At 41.9% G+C, this 12,607-nt stretch overlaps 1 protein-coding gene and 1 pseudogene across 5 annotated transcripts in view; one reads left to right on the forward strand and one right to left on the reverse strand.

Moving 5' to 3' along the window:
• The window catches only part of SIK3 (SIK family kinase 3), a 299,150-nt gene that overhangs the window by 240,635 nt on the left and 45,908 nt on the right, over positions 1-12,607 (forward strand). For all 5 annotated transcript variants that reach the window (XM_059707774.1, XM_059707775.1, XM_059707772.1 and 2 more), the window contains exons 5-6: positions 1,469-1,593; positions 2,391-2,514. In XM_059707774.1, coding sequence (XP_059563757.1) covers positions 1,469-1,593; positions 2,391-2,514 — 249 coding nt within the window. The remainder of the gene's footprint in view (positions 1-1,468; positions 1,594-2,390; positions 2,515-12,607) is intronic.
• LOC132240510 (isocitrate dehydrogenase [NADP] cytoplasmic-like) lies at positions 9,113-10,255 on the reverse strand (annotated as a pseudogene).

The raw sequence follows: 12,607 nt of genomic DNA on the forward strand, positions 1-12,607 counted from the left end.
AGAGTTGCAACTTGAGTCAGAGATACAAATATGGAGAATTATTACCAAACAAATGAGAATAGGAACTATGGTACCAGAAGAGTTAGCCCTGAGAACAAATGTGGAGCCGGGACACAGAGTCAGCTCCTGCCTCTTGAGCTAGAGCTCACCTTCTGTAGGCGGGAGAAAGAAGAAACCAAACAGCAAAGGAGATGGGGTTGTTAATGAGAGTAAAACTAGGAAGGGAAGACTTCAGATGCTGTGACCACAGCGGGAGGTCTGGGACGGAGGGAATTCCAGTGTGGTGCACAACGGAGTTGTTCATATAAATAGTAATATGTACTATTACTATGACTTAAAAGTCAGTGACTCTCTATGCTTTGGCCTGTCATCCTTATTTTCTTAGTATTACTTCCCAAACCTCACTCTTTCTATCTCACATCTACTCTCTTCTTTTTAAAAAAAATTTTTTTAAATTGATTTCAGAGAAGAAAGGAGAGGGAGAGAGAGATAGAAACATCAACGATGAGAGAGAATCACTGATTGGCTGCCTCCTTAATGCCCCCTACTAGGGATCGAGCCCACAACCCAGGCATCAAACCTGGGAACACTTCAGTACATAGGCCTATGCTCTATCCACTGAGCTAAACTGTCTAGGCTCTCCTCTCTCTTTAAACAGTGGGAGGTGGAGAAAAGAAGGGGAAGTTGAAGCAAAAATGTAACCATTTTTTGTTCCGTCTATATATACAAAAGGCTAATATGCAAAGTGTCCCCTCAGGAGTTTGACCAGGAGACCGGGAGTTCTATCACTCGCTATGACGTGTGCTGACCACCAGGGGTTGGTGTGGAACAAAGGAAGGCCCCAGCCCGCAGCCAGCAGCCGGGGAAGGAAGGCCCCCGCTGGCAGCCGAAAGGCCCCAATCAGCCCTGATCACTGGCCAGGCCTAGGGACCCTAACCATGCACGAATTTTGTGCACCGGGCCTCTAGTTTATAAACAAGTTGCATATTCTTTATTTTTAATAAGCAGCCTTAATAATAATAAAGTCACTTTGTCTGATTTTTAAAGCCAGTGTCATAAATGTGCTTGACGTGGGAAGTAAAAGTAATAGGACATTTTGGGTCCAGTTGAGTAGGCTTATATGTATTTATGGTTCTGATGTGGTCTTAACATCGATCATTATCCAATTTCATTTTCATCCTTAGAGGAACAAGTACACTAGCCTCACTCAGCCTAGGTTTTCTAAGGGAACGGTGCTTATTTTTCTGACATAAACCAATGATGCTGTTAGTTACCCAGATAACTTTTGCATTCCAGCTCATCTATAGCTCTGTTATTTTAAGATTAACTGGCTGGTTATATAATTTCTGAACATTTTCTTTTCACCTGAATATTCAAACTTAAGGACTCAGAACCTTTATTCCAGTGACTAGAAACTAGTGTTTGCCAGGTTAAGATAACATGAGTTATGTTCATTTTGCCTTTCTAGATTTTGGCTTCAGTAACCTTTTCACTCCTGGGCAGCTGCTGAAGACCTGGTGTGGCAGTCCTCCTTATGCTGCACCTGAACTCTTTGAAGGAAAGGAGTACGATGGGCCCAAAGTGGACATCTGGGTATGTGCCTGCCTTCTCTTATGCCCATAACATTAATTACCCTAGACTGATGACAACTGTATTCATCCTGGGTGACACAAAATGTTGCATATGAATTCAGATCTTGCTCACCTCTCTTTGAATTCCAAGGTTGTTGTTTTTTTTCCAGAATTTTTTATTTTTTTTAAATATAATTTTATTGATTTCAGAAAAGAAGGGGGAGGGAAAGGGAGATAGAAATATCAATGATGAGAGAATAATTGATTGGCTGCCTCCTGCACCCCACTACTGGGAATCAAGCCCGCAATCTGGGTATGCACCCTTAACCAGAATCGAACCCAGGACCGTTTGGTCCGCAGGCCGGTGCCCTATCCACTGAGCCAAACCAGCCAGGGCTGAATTCCCATTTCTTTATGCAATCTTTTCCCCAGCCGTTGTGTTAGGGATTGAGCCACAGATTTCAAACTCCTCCTTTGCCTGTGCATAAAGAAAAAACCAAGGGCAATTGGGTGGGTGCCCTTGTCAAGAACAGACTCTTTCTGTTGTTGCCACTGGCTATCTTCCTAGAGGATGAATACTGAGAGCAGTTCTAGATATATTACCCCAAACTAACAGTCTGGAAGCAAAGAAGAATGTTAACAATTCTAAAGATGATTGGCCTTGACAGTGCCCCATATTATTTCTCATGAATAAGAAAAGGAAGAAGTGTGTTCCATTATCTTGTGCGTGACTCACATTACTCTTCAGACAAGTACTATAACGGCCTCTTAGTTTCCTCTGATGCAATTAATTGCATGCCCTCTCTGTTTGCAATGCAGAGCCTTGGAGTCGTCCTCTATGTGCTGGTGTGTGGCGCCCTGCCGTTTGATGGGAGCACACTGCAGAATCTGCGGGCCCGAGTGCTGAGTGGCAAGTTCCGCATCCCATTTTTTATGTCCACAGGTAAGGGCGTTGTCAGCATACAGCTATGACTGGTGTCAAGGAAAGTTAGACATGTTACCCTAGGAATTGAGTGATGGAGCATAAAGGGCCATTTAACAACCTTTCTTATCTCCACCTAGCTGAATTGGTCCCTTGGGAAGGAAGGTTGAGTAGAAACCGTGTGCAGGCTTTGGCATCGGAGAGCCCTGCTAAGTTTGTCTGAGTTTGGCTCTGGGCTCTGGGTATAGCAACTAGTGTCATGTGGCAGATTGCTAAGTCTTCTGGGCTTTATTTGTTTTTATTCTTTAATTAATTTATTTTTTAAAATTTTTGTTGTTAAAGTATTACATATGTCCCCCTTTCTTCCCCATTGACCTCCTGCAGGCAGCCCCACCCCCTGCCCCAGGCCTTCACCACCCCGCTGTCTATGTCCATGGGTTATGTATATATTAATACAAGGTCTTTTGGTTGATTACTTCTCACCCACCCTCCCTCCCCTGCCTGCCCTCTGATGTTCCACACTCTTCCATGCTTCCATGTCTCTAGATCTACTCCATTCATCAGTTTGTTTTGCTAATTAGATTCCACATATGAGTGAGATCATGTGATACTTATCTTTCTCTGACTGACATGTCACTCAGCATGATACTCTCCAGGCCCCTCCATGCTGTCTCAAAGGGTAAGAGATCCTTCTTTTTTACTGCTGCATAGTATTCAGTTGTTGCCAGTACATGGATTCATGGCTCCAACTTTGTCCCTCTCTCATCTGATGTCCACAGTGCTGCCTAGTGATCTTCGTAGCGCATGTATAATAAAGCCACACACACAGAGAGCTGATCATGTCACTTTCCAGCTTCGCTTTGGTAGTGGTTTGCCATTGCCTTTAGGTGAAGTTTCCTCCTTACAGTGCCTAGAGCGCTAACTTTCAAACATTTTTATCACAACCGTAGTGAAAAATATATTTTATACTCTGACCTAAGACCCCTCCCATACACACACGTCCACAATTGAACACAAGTTTTTTTACAAAGCAAAGTTTGTCTTTACTGTATACAGTATATATTTTATTCTGTTACATTAGAAATGCTGATTATCACTGAACTAAGTTGACCTCAGGACTGCTGCTTAAAAAAACAGTGGCAGAGAAATGCCTTTATGATCTGGCTCCTATCTATCTCTTTAGTCTAACTCCCATTCCCGTCTAGTCACCCTAATTTCCTCTGGTTCCCTGGAATAATTTCCTCTGCCTAGAATGCTTCTTCCTCCCCCCCCCCCCCCCCATCCACTCCTGTATTCTAGAATATGAATTAGATGTGACAGCCCTGACCGGTTTGGCTCAGTAGATAGACCGTCGGCCTGCAGACTGAAGGGCCCCAGGTTCGATTCTGGTCAAGGGCATGTACCTTGGTTGCGGGCACATCCCCAGTGGGGGGTGTGCAGGAGGCAGCTGGCCGATGTTTCTCTCTCATCGATGTTTCTGGCTCTCTGTCCCTCTCCCTTCCTCTCTGTAAAAAATCAATAAAATATATATTTAAAAAAAAGAATTAGATGTAATAGAAATAATCTAGATAATTTCTACCATTCTTTGTGTCTGGACTTTTATCATGGGGCTTAGCAAACTTTTTATTGTATTACTTCTTTCATTATATATCTTCCTTATTTTCTCTAGACTGTGAGCTTAGAGAAAGTAAAGCTGAAGCGTGGTTTTTCACAGTTGTCTAGAGCCTAGTCCAGTGTCTGGCATGGGGTAGGACTCAGTAAGTGGTAAGTAGATAGTAAATGGAATCCACTCCAGTGGCTTTCATTTACACTTAGAATAAAATTCAAATAGTCGTCGTCATTATGCCTACAAGGCACAACTGTGATCCCCTTTACCCCTCCTAACCCTTCAATTCATTTCCTGCTGCTCTTCACCTTGGTTTTGGAACTCCACCCACACAGGCCTCCCTGCCCAGCACACACATTCCTGTTCTCTCAAATATCTGCACGGCTGGCCCCTCACCTCACCTGAGGTTTCTGGTTAGGTATCCCCTTACAGAGGCCTTTCCTGGCTACCCCATCACCCTTTCCCATCACTCGACTTTATTTTTTCATAGCACTTCCTACCGTCTGGCATTATGGATTTCCTGACGGTAATATGACTTTGGTTTTGTTCAGTGCTGTATACCCAGGGCTTAGGACAAAATATGTGTTAAATGAATAGGTTTGTTAAAATGCTAACTACCAAAACCCCTCCAGAGTGTACACTAGTATTTAAAATAATAATATTAACATTTCTGTATGGCTTTTGAATTTACACAGTATTTCCTATACTTGATCTAATTTGAACTATTATAACTGTACTATGGAATTGGCATTGACACCTATTCTTTTGTCATTTTTGCCAATGAAGTTTAAGAAGCTGAAGTTTAAAGAAATCAGTTTACTTGCTAGAGCCACAAGTAATAAATGGTTAAGTCAGCACTCATATCCATGGATGCCCACCACAGTGCAGTAGGAAGGACAGCCCTCCTCTGCTTCCCAGCGTCCTCAGGGACCCCTGTGAGCAGCGTGGCCCCTGCTTCCCCCACCTTGGCACCATGGCAAGTGTTTACGCGAGCCTCACTAGAGCTGGCTTCAGGTTGTGAGTGCTGGCCGAATAGCTAACCATGCTGGCAACCACATTGGCTGTTAATGCTTAGAAATAAACTCTGTTGCATTTAACTACTTAGAAAGAATATTTGTAATATGATCCAAGGTAACATGAAAGTTTAAAAACTCAGAGAACACCAACTTAATTATCCTAAACTAGAGGCCTGATGCACAAAATCTGTGCAAGAGTAGGCCTTCCTTCCTCTGGCTGCTGGCGCGGGCTTCCCTCTGGCACCTGGAACCCGGGCTTCCCTTGCAGCCCCAGCTTCGTCTGAAAGGTCGTCCGGAAGGATGTCCAGTCTAATTAGCATATTACCCATTTATTATTATAGATGTGGTCATTTTTTAATCACAGACAAATAATTCCTTAAGTGGGAGTAAAATTTTTTGTAAAATTAAGTACAGAAAATGAGGAACAACCCAGTCTAGGAAGTGAGTAGATGATGGTAGCTATGTTACCAGTCTGATCTCTCCTGCCCTCAAGGATATCCCAGTGCTCAGACTTGCCTCAATCCCAAAGGCCCACCAGAGAATGCTGTCTCAGGGATAAGGCCTGGGAGAAAATGGATTCATAAGGTTGTTTAGTCTTTTCTTAGCTTAGACATCATATACATAAAGTTTCAGGTTCAGATGAAGGAAACCGAGTCTTTCCTTTCAGCCCTTTTCTGCAAACACTTGTAGTTTTGGGGCCCAGTTGCACCTCACTAGACCTCGAGGTCATTCTTTGGGTGGAGCCTTTAGGCCCACTGTCCCTGTACTATATGAGGTCGTGTAATGGAATAATGTCCCAAAGAACAAGACCGTTTTCTCTCTTAGGCTGTTGTCACAGACTTGAGCTGAGTTGACCTATTTTTCTGCCAAAAGAATATAGAAACTCCAGCAGAGCTGGTATCATTTTCTAAGTTAGCATTTGGGAGGCAGCGTGGGGAAGGCCCCAGAGTCTAGCTTCTTCTAGTGAGTTGAATTCCAGAGTCTCTACAGCTGTGCAGGAGGCCATGCAGTACAAATGGACATAACTCAGGAATTCTAAGCGTCTCTTTATTGTCAGTGATGTGTGGAATGAAGTACCCTCACACTTAGCGGGCATTCTGTGCCTGACTCTTCATTGTTGGATACAAGATTCCCTTCGTGGGCATCCTGACATATGCCAAGGACATGCATTGGAATGATGATGCTATAAATTTCAAGAGGACTTACTCTAGGCTGAATTGACTTTAAACTACCTAGTTTTATAATTAAGTATATGCCTTCCTCCTTTCTCCCTAGAATGCCACTCCTTTACAGCAGAACTGTGTTTCACTCATCATCATCTATATCATAAAAGGCCTTGGCCATTAGGGCATCACGACCAAATGAGCAGCGGTTGTCGCGACAGGTGGGGCAGGGCACCAGCAGCATCTGCGGAGTGTGCGAGGCGTTGCGGGGCGGGGCGCCAGCAGTATCCACAGAGCGTGCGAGGCATCATGGGGTGGTGGACATGGCCCTGATGGCAGGCTAGGTCTAGGGGACCCTACATGCTCACGATTTAATTATGCTCTGGGCCTCTAGTCTTCCATAAAACCCAACGGTGCCTGGTATGGTATAAACATTCAAGAAAATATTTTTTAATGACAAACTGCATCATCATGAATTACCTATAGACTTTTACACCAGACCCCAGTGGTTTATTATTATCAAAGAGTTAGGTGATTATCTGAATTATTAATTGGTTTTATGTGCATTTGTTGTGTAGGTGGTATGTAAATGACCAGGTCAAGTGACTTCTAGTTTTAAAAAGGTTTTGATCTACCATAGACTTTCTTTTTGATCTACTGTAAATGTATTTTACTTGACCAGAATTTTTGGATTAAATTTCTCAGAGCATCCCAGAAAGTATTCAGGCACAACACTGAGCCTAAATTATAGAAGGATTAAAAGCTGAAACTTGCTGTTGCTTGGGCTGTTGCTGAAGATGAGAGGTGGCCTGGCCACATGGTAGCAGATGCTTTCTCTGTCCCCTCCCACTGAGGGAAGCAAACAACTTACATTTTTTGAGCACCAGACTCATTCACTCCTAATATATTTTTAAAAACCAACAGAGGCCTACTTCTTAAAGCCCACTTTCTCTTATTCACCATTCATACTGCTAGCAAATGTAGTAAGATCAGTCATTTATTTAACTGAAGGAAAATTAATTTACAGTGAAAAAACTGCAGTGACAGTGAGCACATAGAGATCTCTCACGGGACAATATTTTGAGTCCTTATTGACTAGACTTCATTGTGACTTAATGAATTGTAGTGCTGCACAGCACCTTATCACTGGGAGTGGAAGGCCCAGACTTAGAGATGCTTCTGATGGAGACTGTGCTTTGCAGCTCCTGCCAAAAGCTTCTGCTTCGACTCGGACAAATGGGCCCCGATTGGCTTACTCATTGAGAACCTCGAAGCATCTTGCCTGGCTAAAAGCGTTTTGTTTAGAGGGAATGGGACAGGAGATTAAAGCCGCTCACCCACCAGTCTCCATCTACTAAGGGGCTTAGAGTCCTCAAAGCATTTCCTCATTGCTTTCTGAGGCATACTGTACTGCAGGAGAGAATCTGTGTGGTGCTTTCATGTCAGCGAATGCAGAAATCACAAACGATGTCAGCAAAGAGGCTGGATCTATGTAGGTCAGAGGTTAGCAGGCCTCCCCTGACCAGCTCCATGATTTTACCTTATATAATAGAAGACCAGTGGGTAAATACTGGTACTGCCCTATTTATTATTACCTTTTTAAGAAAAGTGTCTCCTAGCTTATGGAGGAAAATAGAGTAAAGGAAAAAGTTCTGAGTGGAAGGACTCCAGAGATTTGGGCAGTAGCTCACATTCATTGAACACTTTGTACAGAACTGTTGCATAACTTGTTTAATATCTAAAACAACCCTATGTGGTAGGCTACTCTTGTCATCTGATAGGCAAGAAAATTGAGACATGATAAGTTAAATAATATACCCAGAATCACACAGCTAGTCAGTGGCAGAGCTGAGATTTGAATTCTGGCAGTCTGGCTTCAGAAACTATCTGTCTTTGATTATAATTTAATTCTCAATAAATACATATCTGCCAAGTTATCCCAATTATCAAAAGAGTCTTGGAATAGACATTTTGTCCGTCTACAGCTGGATTATTCCCTTTTTTTCCCCTTTTCAGTCATTAGCACTCAATTTTACTTAAAAGTAATAGTGCAGATGAAGAACAGTCTAGAATAGTGTTTAAAATTAACTTCTGAAAAATCACATTTATATAAAGGAAATAAAACAGGCCAGAAATCCAAAAAAGGTGCAGCTCGTGTTATTGCACTTGAATGAAATGTGTGTTTGGGGCAGCATAATACACAGGCCCACAGGCCCAGAGGAGGAGACAAGCCCCAGGGAGTATTCCTGGATCACAAGCTCTCCAGTGGCCTCAGACACATTTAACGTTTCGAAACCTTCCGTTAGAGCTCTTGACACAAGGGACTGCTGTGTCTTTAACATGTTTTAGTTGCACCCATGCTCTTCGTTTCAATCCTTGTGCAAGTTTAAGGTGCAGCTGGACCTCACATGATGGGACACCTGTTACACCAACAGCACCCAGAGCCCAGGCCACGAAGAGTAGGGAAGGAAGTGAATTTCTACTTTACACAATTTTAGGGACCAAAACTGTGGCTGTAGTTTACCATTCAAGCACTCTTCATTTTGGTCATTTATATTGAAACATGAGCAAAAGTGACAGGGTAAAAATCAGCACTAAAGTAATTCCTAAGCTACTAGTAGAAAATATAATTTAAAGTTAAAAAGTCCCAGCCACATTCTTGGAGTGGCATAACTGTATGTATAAGAAAAAGGCTGTAAACTTATAGAAAAGTTAATCTCTGACTACTAAAAAGAAAATTGATTTTGCCCTTCCCTTGAGTGTTAAACAGAAAAATGTAAACCAATGGACCTAGTTACCAAAACACACTTGTCCTCTTAAGCCAAGGAGCGACCTTAAAGTTTGGCCTGCGCTGGTTTTGTCTTCAAGTTTTCTCTGAGTTTGTCCACGAATTGAAACGTATTCAAGTAGTCAGAACGTTGGGTAAGCCTCCAATGCAAGCAGCCAAGTCCTTGGCTCTGTGGGCTAACCCTCTGGTTCAGGCAAAAATGGGAGCAATGGGATCGGTAGATATCTCCTGTCCCTCCTGGTACATGCGTTACATGTCCCATGGGCAGCCTCTGCTTCTACCATCTTGCCATCTGAACAAATCAGCACGCTGGTCATCATGCCAAGAGAGCCATAACCTTGGGCCATGGAATCAGACTGTGTGGCGCCATTGTAGTTTGTATAGGCCGAGATGGAGCCTCCCTCTGACTTCATGGCTTGGGCCACCATGGCATCGATGAGCTTATGCTCAGACCAGATCTTCTGGGCCTCAAACTGGGATTTGTGTTGCTTGTCATAGATCTCCTGCAAGATGTCTTTAAAACACCCATCGTATTTCTTCAGAATAGTGTTTTTGGTGCTCGGCTACAAAGGCCAACCCTTAGAGCCATCTGGAAAGAACTGTGTGCGAACTCTTGGATTGACTTATCTTGATTGTACATTCCCATGGCAACACCACCACCCTCTTCAAAGTTATGTACCAGGTACGTCTTTTCTTTGGATCCATCACTTGGTGTGTAGATTATCTCTACTTCTGCAGGCCCAGAAGCAACAAAATCAGTTGCTCTGTACTGATCCCCATACCCATGGCGGCCTATGATGGTGGATTTTACCATCCACTCACAGGCCAGGGGGATATTTTTGCAGATAATAGCTTCCTTGAAGACATTACACCAGAATATTCCGGATGGCACCATTTGACGACTTCCACATCTGTTTCAACTTTAACTCCTCAACCCTCTTCTCATCAGGGGTGATGGTGCCACACTTGACACCGACGTTATACTTGATAGCTTCTGCGGTACCTTTGGTAACCTGGTCATTGGTGCCATCACGACTCTCTATGGACCTAAACAGGACCTAAATCATAGCTGCGCAGGTCCTGTTCCACTTAAGGAAAAATGAGTTTCTCTTTAATCAACTTCCAAATGTTTAGTGTCATCATCTCCTTGCATCTCCACCACTGAACCACCATAGATTTTTTGAGACATTTTGACTTCACTAAACTTTTACAGTGAGTCAACTTCAAATCACTCCAACTCCTCTCAGTCTTGTAGACTCAGCTGAGTGCAGTTTATCTCCTGCAGGGGTAGGTTTGCTGGCGATGCACCGGGGTGAGGGTGGCCATAGTCACTCACAATCCAACTCATAAGCGCAGACAGCTGGGTCCCTGCTGTTTTGGCGTCAGACACAGCCTCCAAGAAACCACGGACAGACAAGCAAGCAGGGCAGCTTTTCATCTTCCCGGCTTTTTTCTGGATTATTTCTTGAAAAAAGTTAATATCAAGTAAAACTGAGCCACAATTTTGTTCATTTGAAATTAGGACTTAATCATATATTTGAATAACGATATGATAGTATAAGCAACAAACTTTTATTTAAAAAATGTGAGCTGCAAATTGGACAGCTTGTAGTATAGCAGTGTGGCTCTGTGCTAGAGGTAGGTACTGATATCACCAGCATTTCAGCCCGTATCTTCTAACTTGGGATTGTAATGCTGACAACATTACAGCCACCTAGAAAAACTTAAAAATTAGGAAAGTTCAAGAAATAGGTGTTATTTTCTAATAAATTGAGATACATGAGTCAAACATTTGTTTTTCTCCTCAGTCTATCTCAGGTTGATACACTGTTAAAACCAAAGAGAACGCCTCTCAGCCTGTTTATTGATCCCTAACAGAAGCTTTTCTTATCAGCTCCATCTTCATTTGCTAAGTTGTGCCAAGCCATCTATCTCCCTTTGGCTTCTGTTCATCCACAGAAAATGCCTCACAGGATGTAGTTATAAGGAACTTCATTTCTATTCCAGAACATTCTGATAACAATTTGCAGGAAATGGTGGTCTTGGAATTTGTAAAAGGCGAAAGATTTATGCGATCTGAAGAGAAACCAGAGTATAAGGTCTTGGAATTTGTATTTAATTTTAAAAAATCTCCACTTTGTTGTCTGATCTATTGCTGATTATCCTTGTAGGACTTTTACTGAGTACTTCAGTCCTGGGACTCCCATTCTTTCCCCAAAAGAACCGAAAGAAAAGGTTTCAAAATAAGGCATTTTATTCCTCAGTGCCATTGTGTTAGAGGAACTGATATAGTAAGATGTGCTTATTTTATGAGTCACATCTTACTGTAACCAGCACTGTTATGGATTACATTTAATTCCAAGATTGTGTATTTTCTTTGTTTAGGTGAAGCTGTAGTATTGACTATTACTGCAAATAAAGTCCCTTAATGTGCAAGTTAGAAATGCTTATATAGTTCTAGTGTGTCCGTCATGTATCAAATTTAATGCATAGAGTAAAAATCATCCAATCCCTACAACACCATTGTTCTAACAATATCCAGTATAACAAATTTTTTATTGTTAACAACAATGAAAAAAAAACCCTGGTATTTAGTATATTTTTGTATTTAACATTTATGCAATCTCTGAATTCATCTGTAGGATAGCACATTCAGTTATTTATACATAGAAATGTCTTTTTTCGAGACTATTTGTCTGTGTTGTTTAGGTTTTAAAATAGTCACTGTGTAAAACAGGTTTGACCTCAGCTGACAGCTGACAGTGACAGGGTTTCCTTGGGTATATGAAAAATGTCATTTCAAGGGCTTAGTCCACAGCAGAGTGAGGATTCTAACTCTGGCCAGCTTCTCACCAAAAGAAGGTATCTTGTCAGTTCGCTTCCCAGTCAGAGCACATTTCTTATTGATTTACTTTTTCACTTTTTATATAGGGGTGTGACAAAATAGTCACACTACTTTAACCATGTTATGACAGGATCTGACCACTATGACAAACTTTTATTTTCTTTTCATTTAGAAAAACAGCATGTTTTGTGCATGGTTTTTCTTTTTGGAAAAGGCAGGTAGCATTGAAGAGGAACTCCAGGTCGCAAACATTTGTTAAGTCCAGAATATATAAAGGAAAAGCGTACACTCTTACCAAAGCTATGTTGCTCCATCATTGCAACGATGGATCAATCTTGTTCTCTGTGTCTGCTATAGTAGTATCAGTTCTCCCCAGACTGGTACTTGAGCTGGATAAAATGAATGGATGAGATTCAAGCAGTTTACACAGTGTCCTTGTTCTGCAAAGTCTAAGACTTTAGTTCCATTTATCTTTTTTTTTAATTACTCATTTTCCAGGGAAACATGTCTTAGAGATTTAGTAGCCAATTTATTTTTGTTTCCTTTTTGGATTTTGAGATTTGAGAAAAATAGAGCTCTCTTTGAAATTTGAATTGCTCTGGAGAATTAAACGTTATTAAGAAGTTTGTTAAAATTATTGAAAATAAACAACTCTTGGGCTAGTGTTTATTAAATGAGTACACTTTCCTCCAAGCA

The sequence above is a fragment of the Myotis daubentonii genome, chromosome 9, assembly GCF_963259705.1.
Source record: "Myotis daubentonii chromosome 9, mMyoDau2.1, whole genome shotgun sequence".
Taxonomy (NCBI): domain Eukaryota; kingdom Metazoa; phylum Chordata; class Mammalia; order Chiroptera; family Vespertilionidae; genus Myotis; species Myotis daubentonii.